This window comes from Ammodytes marinus (assembly GCF_949987685.1).
Source record: "Ammodytes marinus genome assembly, chromosome: 4".
In the NCBI taxonomy this organism is placed as follows: domain Eukaryota; kingdom Metazoa; phylum Chordata; class Actinopteri; order Uranoscopiformes; family Ammodytidae; genus Ammodytes; species Ammodytes marinus.
The window spans coordinates 25,425,277-25,442,842 of NC_137233.1; the positions used below are offsets into that span (position 1 = coordinate 25,425,277).

The 17,566-nt window shown below is 43.6% G+C and overlaps 1 protein-coding gene across 1 annotated transcript in view; it reads left to right on the forward strand.

Moving 5' to 3' along the window:
* magi1b (membrane associated guanylate kinase, WW and PDZ domain containing 1b) overlaps positions 1–17,566 on the forward strand; it is a 133,747-nt gene that overhangs the window by 93,173 nt on the left and 23,008 nt on the right. Inside the window, 8 exon segments of the mRNA XM_080025451.1 lie at positions 1,023–1,248; positions 2,029–2,111; positions 2,893–2,928; positions 6,988–7,045; positions 8,174–8,277; positions 9,501–9,620; positions 11,730–11,915; positions 12,055–12,711. Coding sequence (XP_079881577.1) covers positions 1,023–1,248; positions 2,029–2,111; positions 2,893–2,928; positions 6,988–7,045; positions 8,174–8,277; positions 9,501–9,620; positions 11,730–11,915; positions 12,055–12,711 — 1,470 coding nt within the window.

Here is a 17,566-nt window from a genome sequence, read left to right on the forward strand (position 1 = left end):
CCTCTTGTCTTGTCGGTGGGTCAGTAGATTCATTGCGAGGTGCTTGACTCAGCCATAAATCTGTTTTCCGTGATGTGTTGTTGTTTTTTTTTTGTTTTTAGAAGGTGTGGGACCAAAAGTTGTTTATTCGCCGTCTGCGATTGTGTGAGCTGTGAGGGGGGGCCAGTCAAGTGTGAGTGTGAAAGTGAAATAAAGAGGAAGCCAGGTGATAGCACTTCGGAGAGACCATGGTGTGAGGTGTGAACTGCCCACTCAGCAGTCTCTAACTGAAGGGAAATGTTTGTATAGCAGTAGGAAATGGTTCAGGATAAATGGATATGGTAAATTGGGCTGGCTTCTAGTGGTAAGATGAAGATTTCTAGAAAAGTCATGAGCAAAGGGCTTTTTTTTTTCCTTCTTGAAATTCAGTTAGAGCAAAGTAGAATTCTTTGACAGCTTCCACTTAACAGTTTTCGTCATACTTCACAATCTGTCATGCTCCTTAAAGGTGACGGAGCTTTTGCCGTTGCTGCTCCCAATATGTGGAACAGTCTACCTTTACATTTAAGAAATGCTCAGGCCATTGGTGATTTTAAAACCGTGCTTAAAACTCACCTCTTTTCACTAGCTTTTAATACAAGTTAAGCTGTACATTTTGACACTTTTTTATGGTCCGATTTGGCCGCGTTATTATGTTCTTGTTTATTGCAATTTTATTTTTTCATGTAACTTATTTTGGTTGTTGTATTGTGTTTTGGGCCTTTACTGCACTTTGGTCAAATGAGGTTCTCTTAAATGTGCTATATAAATAAACTGATTGAATTTCCTTCACTTAGAAGAAATAATCTCATCCCAGTCAGGGAGGTATTTCTTAAAGCATTTGAAGCAAAAGCTATATTTAGTTAACATTTTCTCTTGATCATGTATCCAGGCTCCTCTTTTGGCATCCAAATTGGCTCATTTTAGATCGTGGAAGTTTTTCATTTTTTTCCCTCAACCAAAATGTTCTTAACACTAAAACATGTTTCCCTTCAACCCTCCAGGAGACTCTAGTGAAATAGACGAGCCTCCTCACTCGGTGCGCCCCTTCGCCCCCAGCCAGAGTGAACCGTCCTACTCCTGGACGACCCCCTCGCCACCGGCCACCACGGAGAGCACAGGGCAGACACACCCTAACCTGAGCCATCCTCCCCCAGAGGACCCACTGGGACCTCTGCCTGACCAGTGGGAGATGGCCTACACCGAGAACGGAGAGGTCTACTATATAGAGTAAGGCACTCTAAGGCTCGTCATGTCATTGTGTAGGCTTCACGTGTCCCGATCGCTCCCAAGAGGGGATATTTAAGACATTTATTTACATCTATAGGCACATATATTTGTATACAGTTTGTTCTAACTCTAATGTTCAACCCCCATTGTCAAAATCAGTAAAGAAATAAAGCATATATCTTCAGGCTTTTATTGGATTAACTATTTAGTTTATAGTTGCAAGCATATTTCTACTGAATATGAGAGTGACAATTAAAAAAACATGAGTCTTACATTACAAACGATATAATGGAGCAATACCAAGACCTTAGTTAATTTGCTCCGCATGTCACTTACATGCTGCTGCTATACTTCAAGGCCGTACACAATGTTAATCTATTAGGAGTCTGATAATGACTTGTGTCTGTAAGTATCGCAAGTTGAAATTCGGTTTGTGAGAATCCTTAAAATATTTCTGTGTGCTTATTTGGGCTGTGATTTTTTTTTTAACAAAATTGTTAATAGAGGCACACATTTTCAGTTTGTATACGAAACAGTCAACATGAAATCTTGACAAAAAAAGGGTTAAGAAGTGTTATTTGAATTGAAGTGAATTCATCATCATGCCCATCTGTTCATAACAACCCAACAAATGTTCATCTCAAAAAGATGCACTGTGATCTTTGAATTCTGTCAATATCTTAAAATATCCTCCTTTAGCTGGAGTCCATACCCGATGTGTGAGGAACCATTATTTCTATAACCTTAAGGTCATTTTACGTGTGTGTATTTCCTGTTTAGCCACAATACAAAGACAACCTCCTGGATAGACCCTCGGTGCCTGGACAAGCCTCAGAAACCCCTGGAAGAATGTGAAGATGACGGTACGTCCATGTTTGAGCAAAATGACCTTTGAGATTCTATTAAGTCTAGATTTGATTTTGCCAGATTTGACCAAAAACCACGAGATAAAACACCAAATACATTCTTCTCTATTCTTATTATACGGTGGGATTGTGAAAGTCGAAGGATGGTTGTACAAGAGTAGCGATTCCCCCATCAGCCCTTAGGTGTCAGCGTCGGGTCACAGAAAACAGCGAGGAGTCTTGGGGCGGCACTGCTCTCTGCAATGCTTACAGCTGTTAGCCAGAGCTTTAAGGAATGAACTCATTCACATCAGCTAGCTCTAACAAGCAATGTCCTCCCTGACCTACACTGAGGACATGCTGCCTACTACTCATAGATGTTTATCACACATTTTCAACTACAATTGCATGAATACAGACACACAGGATTACACTAATATTTACAACTATACAATTTTTCTCACGAGGCAATGCAACTTTTTGCAATGATTATTTTCCTTTTGGTAAGGTGCATTATTTCTGAAAAGGTCAAATGTGTTAATTGTTGTCATTACTAGTTGACACTGTAGGTTAAATCAAGTTGCCTCGGACCACACACAAAGATGCATTCATTAGGGGGAACACTTGCCTCGTCAACTGAGGCTGAAAGGCCCTGGCTTTGATTGACTCTTGCCTCCACCCAGTGGCCAGATGCCAGACTGACACACCTTTTCTCCCCTCTCTCCCGCCCTCCCCCCTCCCTCTCTCTTTCCCGTCAACATCGATCCTGTGCTGCTGTGCTGTCCATCCTGCTAAGTAGAAGGGGTACACACAGAGGAGCTGGACAATGATCTAGGTAGGAAACTCTCTCTCAACCTTTATACACAACCCTGCATTGCACGTACGTACACACATATTCAACCCTACAGTCCCCGTCCGACCATTATTGTCCTTTGGGTTTGCACACATTTGATACACTGCTGTAATTCAAAAAATGCAATGCAATTCATATTCAATTCAAAAACTGTCAGCTGAAATTGAAAAACATTTGAAATTGGTAAGCAAAAGATAACAGAACCGCCACAGTTGATGACGCACATTTACATAATCACATGCACACCACCACCGGTGTCTCATACAGAGTCACATTGCAGTAGGTGAGAGATGACTCTAATCATCTCCGTATGAGCCATTATACCACTGACAGAGATTTGACCTTTACCCAGGCCACCCTCAATACTGTCAACTTACCCACATTCCACCAGCCAACCACACACACACACACACACACACACACACACACACACACACACACACACACACACACACACACACACACACACACACACACACACACACACAGAAACTCTCAAACATTGGTAGACCGTCATTTCATACACAAGAGACGAGTTTGATCCCAGGAAGATTGTTATAATGATGATTTCCTGATGGGTGTCTATCTGAGCCAGACGGCAACAGGCCGTTTCCCGAGGCCCATCAGCACACTAACTAGCCTATCAGACACAGCAGCTTGCAACATAAATGGTGTCTGGAGACTGTGCCCTGCACCGCTACTACACGGGGAATAACTGATGTCATTTCATCAAGCTAGATATCTGATCAATGACTGTAGTGGCCCTTTATGACCTTGAAACAATGACCATTAGAGTAAACAAACAAACAAACACGTTTCACATTACTATCCTGCCTTTTGAGTCGAATTCCGGAATAACACTGAAGGTCAATTGCTTTATTTTAAGCTTCAAGTGAATGAAACTTCACTTATTGTTTTCTAAAATGGGATTGGAAAGGTTTTCAGCAGCCCCAGGATCAAGGACTTATTTCGAAACCTTATTTAAGCATCGCAATAGAGTAGATTCTTTTTCATCATTCACTAAAGCTGCATCAATCGATATTTCTTATATCAACATCGTGTCCAATTACTAAATGTAATCTGAAAGAGGTCACCCGCAGAGACATATCACTCCACATTTTGGCTTCTTCTTTTTATAGCTCTTGTTTCCCAGCAGCAGTAGCGACAGGTGACAGTTTTCAGCAAACACCCATTTAAAAACCAAACGAAGAGAGCACATCACATACAGAAAGTTGATGACACACTGTGAAGGTGGTCCATTTACACGGGGCTTTAGCGTTGTCAGCAGCCTCCTTTTTGTTTAGCATCTTAAACCGCTGCTATGTTATAATCATCAGACCAGATAAGTCCCCTGTCCACCAGACAGCCCTCCACTGGATGAACATGTTCGATAGTTATCGATCCGCACCATCCAATACTGGTGGGTAAGAAAAAGCAATTAACTGTAGTCCCTGGAGGAGGAGCAGACTCCAGCATTTCATAAGGGAGCCACACACACACATACATGCAGAAATTCCCGTCAGCATACACACACACACACACACACACACACACACACACACACACACACACACACACACACACACACACACACACGCACACACACAGTGCCCGTTTTACATGCTTTCTCAAGAGAAATCAATCACAGCACGGTATCATGAGAATGAAATGCAAACAGTTAAACATGTGATTCATCATGCTTGACTCCCCTTGAATTCACAAAATGCTCTGAAGGGTAGGATGTGGGAAGAGGGGCACAGGGTGAAAAACAACAGACACATTTCTCTCTCTTTGTCATTCTTATTTGCATTTCTACTCACTGAAATACTGAGTACACCATATTGTTAAGATGGTTGCAGCACTTAACTTTGTCTCCACACACACATACCCACACACACACACACACACACACACACACACACACACACACACACACACACACACACACACACACACGCACGCACACACTCCCCACACGCAGCACACAGGTGCTCCTTCAGGAGCGGAACTATTGCAGTGTGAAATCAAGTCAGTGATTAAAATCTTTGCGCAAGGCGAGGCGGGACCGCATTCCATTAAACGTTCCAGTTCAAAATATCTGAATTATAATTCACCATGCCTGCTTGGTGGGCTCACCCTGTGCGGCAACACCACCACTGTAACTTTGCATTTCCCGTTAAGCGGCTGCGCTTTTTGTATGAGCTGCATTCAGCATGTGTAGGAAAATATAGAATAGTAGATTTGTTACCGCTGGTGCTGTCAAGTCATGGCTACCTGTTTAAACTAACTGTAATCTGTAGTGGTGTGTGTCATGCATAGGCAAGTTAAATATTCCCATCTGCCGTTGACTCCACTCCGACTAATGGCCCTCATCATTAGAAGGCAGGGAGAGGCTCTCCAAGTCGGATGGTTGTAATTACCATGTACTTGCACACAGGGCAAGGCCTAATTGGCTGAGGGTAACAGTATGTAAAACTGATATTTCACAGCAGAGCACTATAGGAAAATCTGTGTTTGTAGCCAATTGGGAGACACTATTTGAGGGAGACCTGCCAATAAAATGTGCCACTGGAATTACAACATATAACTGAATCAGATGGCTCGGTTGGAGACAATGGCGTCACTCTTTCTGGCAGACACTATAGAACACTGTAGAGCACAATTACACACAGTTGAAGAGGGCCCAATCTTACTCCTTTTTCCTAATCATGGTTGATTACTATGTATTTCACTTTACAGAAGTCAGTCTGTAAAAGTGTCACTGTGAGTAAGCAGCCGTGTTCAATGTCACCTCCTTGATAAGAAGTAGGTTTTCAGTCTGAGTCACTAAGTGGGAGCTGGCACAGGTGAAGTCAGGTCTGCAGTAAATTCACACACAAACAGGGTGACTGCAATGGAAGGACACAAACATTAGCAGAGAGCCCACAGCCACACTACCGTTGTGTTGAGCCAAGGACAAGTTTCTGTTCACGGGTACAGCTATTCAATTGATTAGAAAATGTGCTGCTTTGTCTCGTGCTTTGGTGTTTTATCATTGTTTTGTGGAAAATAAATGGCAAAGAGCGATATTTTTTTCTGTTCTGCAACACAATCATTTTCTCTATTTTTAATTTTCTCCCTTTTCCCTGCCCGTCTTCGGTCAGCGATGGGGTCAGCGATTCTGGAGAATGCTTGTTGTCAAAATCCCTTTTTGTCAAAATCAGTGAATATCTCTTTAAAGGCCTACTTCACCGGTTGGAATATGAAGGTGTATTGAACTCGGAGATCCTATGAAGTATAAATATAATATAATAATTCTCAGGCTAGGATGATCCGATTTCGATTTTTTTTTGCACATTTATACTTCATAGGATCTCCGAGTTCAATACACCTTCATATTCCAACCGGTGAAGTAGGCCTTTAAGATCTGTTACCTTTCTGTACTGTGTGTGCGCACTGATTTTTGTTTATACACAGCCTAGACTCTGTTAACAGGTATGCAAACAAAGGGTATGTAAACTACACAGCGCACACGGTATGGACAGGTAGCAGTTTTTGAAGAAATATTTACAGAAAAGGAATTCTCTAGAATAGCTTTTACTACCTTTAAAATCCAGGATTGTGTTTGAACAATGTTTTCAAATCCTGGATTATTCCTCCATCATTCCTTCCTCGTTCCCCTCCTTCTTACCGCCTGTCTATTCCTCTTTGTGTAGCTCTTCCCAGCTTCCTTCCCTCTCTCTGACCCCTTCACCACCCCATTCCAACACCTCCTTTCATCCCTCCATCCATCTCTGCCCAAAGGGGTCTTGCTCTGTTCTTATCTTATTTGTGAAAATGTCAGCCCTGTGTGAGGGGACAGGAGGGGGACAGCCTGTGAAGCTGTTGAGTCACTGTGGCCCTGGGGACTGACTGACAGGCACACACACAGGAAAGTCTAGGCAAAAGGTCTCTACTGGCCTTGTCTCTAATGGGTCAATACATGGCCCCCAGTAAAGTAAGTTTTCCTGGCTTTCTCTGACTCACTCTGCTATTTTGTCCCTATTTTTTTCTTTTCTTTAGAACTTCCACAAGGATGGGAGAAAATAGACGATCCAGTGTATGGGGTCTACTATGTTGAGTAAGTAAAAAGTACAGTATGTACAGAAACCACACAAGGAAACCCGAATGCACATTTATGCACACGCTGCAGGCAGCTTGCATGTAAAAGAATGACCTCGTATTTTGCTTCTTGTACATTAATAGAAAATATTTGTCTTACTGTAAATAGTAGCAGCTTTAATGTCCATTAAATTCTTCTGTAAAGGCCAGATATCTCTAAAGCTATTTTGGTCTTTTGTGTACCGGAAAATGTAGGCCATTTTTGTTTGTGTCATTATGACTTGGGAAAACATGAAGCGTGTGTGTGTGTGTGTGTGTGTGTGTGTGTGTGTGTGTGTGTGTGTGTGTGTGTGTGTGTGTGTGTGTGTGTGTGTGTGTGTGTGTGTGTGTGTGTGTGTGTGTGTGTGTGTGTGTGTGTGTGTGTGTGTGTGTGTGTGTGCTTGCATCTCATCATCTGTGGAGCCCCTGGGCTCAGCATTAATATGAATATGTTTAATGCAGTTTTTTTGATGTTCAAAGCAGCACCTGGGGGCTCAAGGCTGTGTGGCATTTCAATTTTTGTTATACTCTTTGTCTCTGCAATATATATTTTTTGAAAAGAGACGTTATTCACCGGCCGTTTCCTTCATGTGTTGTACAATGTGATGCTTTCAGGTGCAATTTCTCCATGTCGGTAGTTTTTAGCAGGAGACCTCCGCGGGGGGTCGGTGTGGTGATGGTGATGGTGAAAGATGTTTGGCTGTTTCCCGTGGATTGAACCATCATGTGAAATGTTGATTCATTCGATGTGATTTGTGGGCGTGATTGTGTCACGAATGTCTCAGAGAAGGGCTTCCTGTGTGGAGGAACGTGTCTGGTGCCACAGTGTATTAATCAAAGCTTATCGCCATGTCTTCCCTCCCTTCCTCTCTCTCTCTCTCTCTCTCTCTCTTCTATTACCTTATCCTCTCCTCTGTGCCTGTTCTCCCTTCCCCACTGCGCTCCACTTTCCTGCTGATATTTACTTCTTTTCCTATATCCTGTTTTTCTATTTCCTATTCCTCTCTATTCCTATCACCCATCCTGCCGTTCTTCACTTTTTCCTCCTTAACCTCCATCCACTCATCCCTCCATCCACTCATCCCTCCTTCAACCACCGTCCCCACAGTCATATCAACAGGAAGACCCAGTATGAGAATCCAATGTTGGAGGCTAAGAGGCGCAGGCAGCTGGAGCAGCAGCCTCAGCCCCAAAGCCAGCAGCCACCTGAAGGTGAGCGCTACATCCGAGGTTCGTTCATGAGCCCCCACCAAGGGCGTCATTTCCTTCCTTTCTATCCATGTGTGTGACTGAGTTGCCTGCCTAATGCCTCTGTACGCGTGTGTGAGATTGTGTCTTTTAAAGCACTAATTGCTACTGTACCTGATGTTGCTGCTACTGCCTTATGATTTGCTAAGTGCCCTTCCCATAAAGGCATAACTATTATTTGCGGCTGTACCGCACAGCCCATTTTGGAAGTTAGTTTCTGTTTTCTCTGTCGCTTTCGGATACCCTTTTTGTGGAAATAACTTTAAAGTTCTTTTCGTAGGCAAATGCAGGTAAGTCTGGCTTCCACTGACAATGATCTGCCTGCTTGATACAGTCTCTTCTCTAATTTGTCTCACTTAAAAACGTGCTAACAGTGATGATGTATCTTGCACGGCTGCCAAAACTAAACCCTTTAGAAACCCTAGTTTGCCCTCTGCTTCCCGTCTTAAACTTCATGCATTCACAGGACACGCCGCAGGAAGATTAATTGCAAATGCAGGCCGTCCCACATGGGAACTCACCATATGGTACTCCACCTTCTGCTCATTTGACAAAAATTGTTCGTAGCCACTCCATGGCCTGCTGTCTTTTCCCCTGTCTGAAAGCTCAATCTCTCTTTACAAAAAAAAAAACCTTCAAGCCTAGATTTTACCCAGTTTCTATCCCCTTCTGCATTGATTGTGTCCCACTGTTTTAGAATATTAATGAAGGTTGTAGTATGGTCAGTGCTCCGATACCTTAACAATGTGATTAATCAAAGACGGTAACCATTGTGAAGAAGTGGCTCGCTGTATTTTCCACACACCTCCATTTGTATTCAAAAAGGGGACGTGAAACCGTGTTTAAAGTTTGTCTGAACTTAACTTAACCTGAGTTTACGAGTTATGTAACTGTTGCTCAGTAGAAAGATGCAAAACTGTAATTTGGCAGACAGAGTTTATGAACCAATAACATTCACTTGTTTCTCTGCGGGGATTGTGAAACTGAATAACAGGCAGACACGACACCATACCAGGACATGTATCATCAAATTCCTCACAGAATGTTCACAGAAAGCGGAATGGCTAATTCCTTAAACACACAGCACAGTAGGCTATGTTGTCCCATAGCCCTTGGCCCTTGGTGTAGGGCAGCTGTGCACCTGTTTAGACCCCATCTAGAGAACATGTGCCTCTTGCCTGTTTCAGAATGGATTGAGGGCTCGGCCTTGGCAGGGGCCCCGCTGGCCAGTTATGCTGCCCACCACCAGGAGACCTACAGGGACCCTCAGACAGGACCACCAATGCCCAACGCAATGGGACAAAAACGTAAGCTCCCCATCTATAGAAATCCAGTCCGACACTTCATAGAAACAGGGTTACTCATTACCGTTCTGTGTTATAAAGGAGCACATTTTTATGAGTTTAACCAAATCTAGCTTTTATAGTGTGCTTTGTTTTCTTGAATGGGAGCCTCGGGCCCTGTTTGAGTTTTCATGATGGAGCACCAAATATGTCTTGACATTATAAAGCTGCACTATAAACTATACAGTTTCAACATATATCCTTAATAAGTCATATTAAATTCAACTCATCTGGTATTTACAGTAGACTACATTCTTCCAAGAGAGCGCTGGAGGCAGTGTTTATATTTTCTCCCAAGACAAACTGAATATGACTGTGCCAAGTACGTTTTTATTGAATACACGCGCCCCCTTCCTGTTGGCCACATGTTGGCTTCTCACGGAACCTCTGTTATGTTGTAACCACTTTCAGGATCAAATAATGGCCCGATTTCACCCATCATTAAGCGATACACACACCTACAGACACAGTGTGTCTAGCGGTTACTGTGTGTTTCCCTTCTCCCGGTTGCCAGCTCTGTTTATATCAGCCTCCCACTAGCAGCCTGTCTAATTAGCACAGCCATAGCAGAGAATTAACTGCCTCGCCCTGTCTCTCCCTCTTAGTCTCCTGCGCTGCTCTGCTGGCCGTCTTTACCGCTTCCCCCAAATCGATTCGCTTTATTTTATGGCCCACGTTGGCAATCTGGCTGGCTTTTCTCTTGTCTCCTGCCACTCTCTGCTTCGGTTCAATTGCTGGCCCTGTCCATCACTCCGTCTTTCTCTCTCTCTGTCTCTCTCTCTCTCTCTCTCTTACTTGGCTATATTGTACTGTCATAGGCCTCCACATTCCTCTAGAGAGGAAGAAAAATCTCTTTATCCAACTCCCCACTTTCATGTTTATTCTGCTCCCTGGTCTGTTCTTACATCTGGATCTCTTGTGGCTATAAAGCCGCCATATATGTTCATGGTTTTGTTACATCTATACTGTAAACCAATGCTATTAAAAGACACTGCAGACTCTCTCTCTCGCGCGCGCTCACGTGCACGCATGCTCACGCACACACACACACACACACGCACACTCTGCAAACCCCCAGAAACACAAGGACACCAACTGACTCCAAGGGTAATGCATTTTTCATTGAATGCATAAGCTGTAGCATAACCTAATGTGGTAGTGCAGGTCACTAAGCACACATGCCCATGTGGTCCCCTTGTTCTTAATGTACACTTCTCCCCATACTCTTTCCTTCTTTTCATGCACCTTTGTCAACTTCTCTCCCTCATGTGTGGGAATTGGCTTACAGTACATATACTAATAGATGAATAGAGCTCTGAATGTCCCTGTATTTAAGTATTGTTCATTGTTTCTTTGTTGTATCCCTAATACCAGATAATGAGGTAGAGTAAGCTTAAAAAGAAAAGGGAGTTATTGGTTATTATATTGCAGTATCTGAGCAGTTACTTAATATACGATCCTGTATAAGCATCATTTACAGCTCTAACCATACCTACTGTTGCCATGTAGTTGCAACCTATAGTACTCTCTAGACTACACCCACCTCTAATACCAGAATCATGGCACTAGTTTGTCAATAAAGATGTCTGGTGCCTAAAATGGAGGTGGCCTCAGGAGGGTGGTTTGGAATTGTTTTGGATTCTACTACACACAGGGGGTTACCCTTATTTTCGTCCACATGCAACCGTGCTTGTATTTCCAATTCCCTTTTAACCCATTTATTCTATTTATTATAACCAGGCTGTTTTGATTCATGTAGTCATTGGCCCAGAACACACCCACTAGCTGATCACCAAACCATGGCCAGTGGCCAGTAGCCATTAAACTGATATAACTTGGTTGCTAAGAGCTCTAAAATTAAAGGTTAGTTGCATGATTAGATTAATGATTAGTGTTGATGTTTTTAAGGAGCGGCCTATTCATGCGGATGAGTGAAAGCATTGTACCCAGTTCGTTACCAGGTTGAGGATAGCTTTCTTTGGGGACATGCAAACGGGACTCAAAGGTGTTTAATTCAATTTGTGTTGTTACATTAGTGTATGAGACCTGAATGATCTGTATTTGTGTGTTCAGGAGGGAAGCCTTTCTTCACTCGGAACCGGTCCGAGCTCAGTGGGACTTTCATCAACACTAAGCTGAAGAAGAGTCGTCGAGGCTTTGGTTTCACCGTGGTGGGAGGAGACGAGCCGGACGAGTTCCTGCAGATCAAGAGCTTAGTCCTAGATGGACCTGCTGCCCTCGATGGCAAAATGGAGACAGGTTGGTGGAAAGAATAATACTGCTTTTAAATATTACGCTAGTTTGTTTTTCTGGATGCTGGTTGTTTGTATGCATTCTGCAAAGAAACTTTGACTAACACATTCCTTACAACATCAAACTAACTTCTCCACCTCTTAAGGTGACGTGATTGTGAGCGTCAACGACACGTGTGTGCTAGGCTACACCCATGCACAAGTGGTGAAGATCTTCCAGTCCATCCCCATTGGCTCCATGGTCAACCTGGAGCTGTGCCGTGGCTACCCGCTTCCCTTTGACCCCGACGACCCCAACACCAGCCTGGTGACCTCGGTGGCCATCACGGAGAACAAAGAGCCCATCATCGTCAACGGCCAGGAGCTGCCCAGCTACGAATCGCCCTCCAGCCGCGGCAGCCACCACAACAACAACGGCTCCATCAACGGGGGCGCGCCCCTCAACGGCCTGCCCCGCTCCCACAGCCCCTCTGGGGAGCATGCCTCAGATACCTCCTCACAGCATGGCTACCCCAACGACTCGGTCACCCTGGCCTCCTCCATAGCCACACAACCAGAGCTCATCACCGTACACATGGAGAAGGGAGACAAGGGCTTCGGCTTCACCATAGCAGACAGTCCCGGAGGCGGAGGGCAGAGGGTGAAGCAGATCGTGGACTACCCGCGCTGCCGTGGCCTCAAGGAGGGTGACATCATCGTGGAGGTCAACAAGAGGAACGTACAGAGCATGTCTCACAACCAGGTGGTGGACATGCTCAGCAAGTGTCCCAAAGGCAGCGAGGTCACCATGCTGGTGCAGAGAGGTGAGTCAAGGAATATTCCTCTCTATGTGTTGTTGTCGCAGTGACATTTGTCATTTTGTATTGTACCTGATAAGAGCAGATGGATATGAAGAAAATGGAGGAACTACAGTATGGTTTCGAATTCTCTTGATTTATGTGTCCATATGTTGAAGTACTTTGAAACACAACAAACCGTTCCCATGAATCTACCTGATGCTGTTGACAAAAAATAAAAGGCTTCGCCTCACAGGCTGTTCCAGCTCACAGAGAGGGCTCTTTTATTGACACGCATACTTTCTTTTATGTATTCATGCAATGGAAGCATAATACAGATTGCAAAGAAGGCAAAATAGAATGGATTATTATGGTATGGAAGTAAAAATGGAGGTGAAGAGAAAGTTGAAATAACATTTGAGGACATGGCTAAAGAAGAAGTAGGAAGAGAGTGATGTGTTTACAATGCATAGCAGACAGTCAGAACATTATAGCTGAAATAGAAATGAGGCAAAGTAAAAACGATCATTATGGAGGAACTATGAAAAGAAGGATGAAGGTATGTTTGATTCAGAGATGTGACCTGCTGTGTTAGTTGGTTTTTGTGTCCTCCCATGTCAAAGCTAGTCGCTTTAAAGATGCCACCAATTGCGCTGCCATGCCTTTTATCCACCCACCAGGATGTTTGGCTTTATAAGCTCAACTTCCTTTATCGTTAACATCCTGTACATTTAAAGTGTTTGTTGGTCAAGGTCAGTGCACCAGCATGTGAATGCTGCTGTTCAGCTTGTGTCATGGCTTCTGATTGCAAACCCCTGTCGCACAGCAGCACTAAATGGAGACAAAGCAACTGTGAATGGAGAATAAAACTGAAATGATTGAATTTTGAAATGTTTCACTCCAATCCCTCTAAGACTTGCAGACCTCCAGAGCTTGAAACACGCTGTGTGTTCCAAGTAATTGGACTATTTTCTTTGTCAGACTGTCCATAGCTTGCTTTGGGGCATATTAATTCAAGCAACTAAAAGGTTTTTATGTGTGTGTGAGCACATGCACAGTTTATCTCCGCTGTAGGGTTAAGTGCTCAGAACTGTCAAGGGAAATTGGTCAGATGAATGGCGGCTAAAGGCAGCTAAGTAGCATTGTAGTCTTGTGTTCCCGTCTTTCTTTCTGTCCTCTTTTTATATACTTGTGTGACTCTGTCTCAATTCGTATCTGTGTGTATTTCTCCACGTTGTCATACGCTCTCTTTGTCTGGCTTCTTGACACACACCCACACACTCCAAACACACACAAACCAAACAGTTCCTCCCACTCACAGGCATTTGCTAATAAGTAGCATTTCTTCAACGTGCTAGTGTACACAAGCTCATGAAGCGATCCAGCCTCATCATAGGCAGGGGCTTAATGGGCTGTCAATAAGACAGAAGGCAGTTTAGCTGGGCTTATGTAAACACAGCGCCCGGCTTTGATAGCCACAGGCAGACAGGTATGACTGTGATAGAAGGAATGCCACTGAGCTAAAAGACAACGGTACACGATGATGATGATAATGACCATGGAGCTTTTTAATTGAGCCAGAATTACTAAATGCCTTTTTAGGGTTGGTTTTATTAATTCATGGTTAAGTACGAAATAGGCCAGTCAGCAGAGAAATGTAAAAACCCAGTAAACAAATATGACAGCAAGTTTTATTCAAAGTGTATTTTAACAGGGTCTGCTACTTCATGGAGATTAATAATAGAGCAAAAGTCTACTCACTTCTTCCTGGCTTCTGTTTTATGAAGAACCTTTCTGATGGAAGAGACTAATGTCTCCTACATCACTGCCAGTAATTATTGAGCCAAAGTACAAATTGGACTAGTGCAGTGTGACAACTGATTTTTGTAATTCTCCCCTACATCCCCCTAGGACTGGGCATTGCTTGTTTTGGTACCCTCCAAAATTTGAAACAAACACACAAAATATCAAAAGCTGTCATATCTAAATTTTTGGTCAGGTTATACTTTTTTTTGTACTTGTTCTTTGATGAGAAAAGTGTACACTACTAAATACTTTTGCCAATGTAAAACTATTTTTTTTATTATTTTGGCAAAATTATTGTACAGATCCTTGTGTTGAAACAAAATTAATTGGGCTCCTTCTCAAAACAAACAAAAGGCTTTGTATGTTAATCCTACTTCTTTTCTGTCAGTTGATTAAATCGTTTTGTCTCTTAAATAAACAAATAAAAAAAAAAAGTTGAAATGCCCATCACAATCTCCCAAAGTGAATGATTACATCTTCAAATGATTTATTTTTATCCAACCAACACTCTTTTACCCAATCCCCAAAGGTCTTCACTCTCCCAATGAATGCAAATTGAAATGAATTGCACACTGGAGAAGCTAAACCCAGAAAATGTTTAGTATTTCTGATTGATAAATGACTTAATCCATTATTCAATTATCAAAATAGTTGACATTTTGGGGGATGGACATCTGGACTAATTGATTAATCTAGTAATTGTTTTAGCAGCACTCTATTGTGTAGATCTGATGCCCAAAAAATATAATATAGCTAGCCTATAAAAACTAGAAGAAGCTAGTTTCTTTTTTGGATGAATACTATGGTCAAAGGAAATAGACTGATCCATGGAGGCTTTATGGACTGCTGTGTATTTCCTCCGCCCACATCCTATCCTTTAGATTTCCCCATGTTGAATGATCTGTTTACCTCGAATATTTTTGACGTGTCCATCCATCCCCTTCTCACACTGCATCATTCACGTGTCGTGCGTGTTGTCCGACAGCTAGCCACCACAACACACGGTCTCACTCATGAGAGCTTAAGACACAGCACCTTAATTACTCTCCGGCTCTTCCTCTCTTCCCAGCTCTCTTACTGCTGCTCGCTCCACCAGTATCAGCAAAGGCACGCTCGCCTCTAATTGGGGTCCTGATGTCAGCTTTGCTTATCACACACGTATATCTTTTTATCTCCTGTGCTCCCTTTTACACTCACTCTCCATCAATCCATCGAGAATCTCTTCTTTCTTGAGCAAACACCGCCTGTGCATGTACACACACACACACACACACACCCCTACACACCCATTCCGTGTCGGTCTAAGAGGCTGAACAGCTGTGCCTCCAATTATAGCGGTCCAGGCAGAAAGACCCCGGTACAGTCTTAATTGGTGGAGAGATCCACCCCTCCTCCAACCCTTCCCCCCTCCTTTTCTCTTTCTATCCCCCCCTCTGCCAGTATGTAGATTCACACCAGCTCGCCCACATACTGATAGGAGTCCACCCCCGAGGACCCAGTGCACCAAGAGATACACACTTGTTAAGGCTGCTGTGCGCAACAGTGTGCCCTCCCCTCCCCCTCGATACCTCCCTCCCACTGTCTTTTCTCACAGTATGCGAGCATGTGCGCAAGTCAGCTTGTGTGACCGTGTGTTTTCCTTCCGCACCAGCTGCAGGGTGCTGAATGTAAGTGGCTGAGAAAGTGTGATTCATAGATCTGGGTGTGAGATTTTCATCTTCTCTTCCTGGGCACGCTGTATTAGCCATGCTGATCTTTTCTGACCCCTTTTTGGTCCAGTTAATACATACAGAGGAAGGAGTGTCAGAGGGTCAGGTTATGAGACTTTCACAGTTGTTTCATGAGTTAACAAGACACCGAGGTTTAAACAGACACTGTAAATGACTTAAACTTAAATGAACTGCCTATAAGCACGCGGGCCCTGATTTATGACTTCAATCAGGCCTGTGTTTTGTGATACATTGTTCTTTCATTTGTCTAATTACACCTCTCTAATGTTCTCATTTTCCCCCTGTCTGTCTTCTCCTGCCCTCGCCCGAATGTGCTGACGTAAGACATTCTGGCCCCTGATTTCTTGCGGTAGCTCAGGCTAATTTTCTCTCCGCTGTTCCCTTTTTAGAAAGGTATTAAATGATATAGGGCCAGTAGGGACCCTTACACCTGCTGTACAGCCCTTTTCTTGTAAATGGAGTTTTGTTTGGGTACAATTTGTGAAACACAGCCATCAATAGCCCTGGCAGCTCATTTCATTAGTCAGCCATAGAGAAAAAAGGAAGCCCATTTATCTTGAGTTGCATTCGTGTTTTTTTTTTCTTTACCTGTTTGTAAGGCCTGGCAGGTGCTGCAATGAACGCAAGGTAATTCGATGCTTTGGCTGCATCAACTGCTTGTAGCCATTTACAGGAAATGGAATGGAAAGAGAGCTGCAGTGGATGGAGAGAGAGGGGAGAAAGGTGGATGGAAATATGTCAGAGGCTCAGAGAGATGATGAAATAGCGGCGCAGAAACACCCATGATGCTCTGCTACACACACACACACACACACACACACACACACACACACACACACACACACACACACACACACACACACACACACACTTCATGACCCATCAATCATTGGTGACGTATTAGTCGCTGCTGCTGGGGCATTCTGGCCTGGCTGTCCTACTCCCCCTCACAATCCGAGATGGACCTTTTTTTTTTCTCTCCTCCCACGTATATAGCCAGAGGACGGACAAATGGCGGATTGAGGAACTATAACACAGACGAGAGGTGTTAAAACTATTTTGCAAAATGTCAATGCATTTGACGAACCCCACTCCGCTGCACAGTTTACTTACCCTTATCTCCTTTGAATGAATGGGATGCTAAATACCCAATGACATGTCTGAGCCCCTGCGATTATCTGCTTTACTCCTCGGAGCACACTTAAGAGCATTCGTCTACAAAGCATCCACAGTGTTAGAGCACAGAGCGGTGCATTGGCTCTCGTTTACATTTGTTTGCGTTTCCGCTCATTGACTCTTAAGTGCCATTTGAAAGATATCTACGGTGTACCCTTGAAGACAGACAG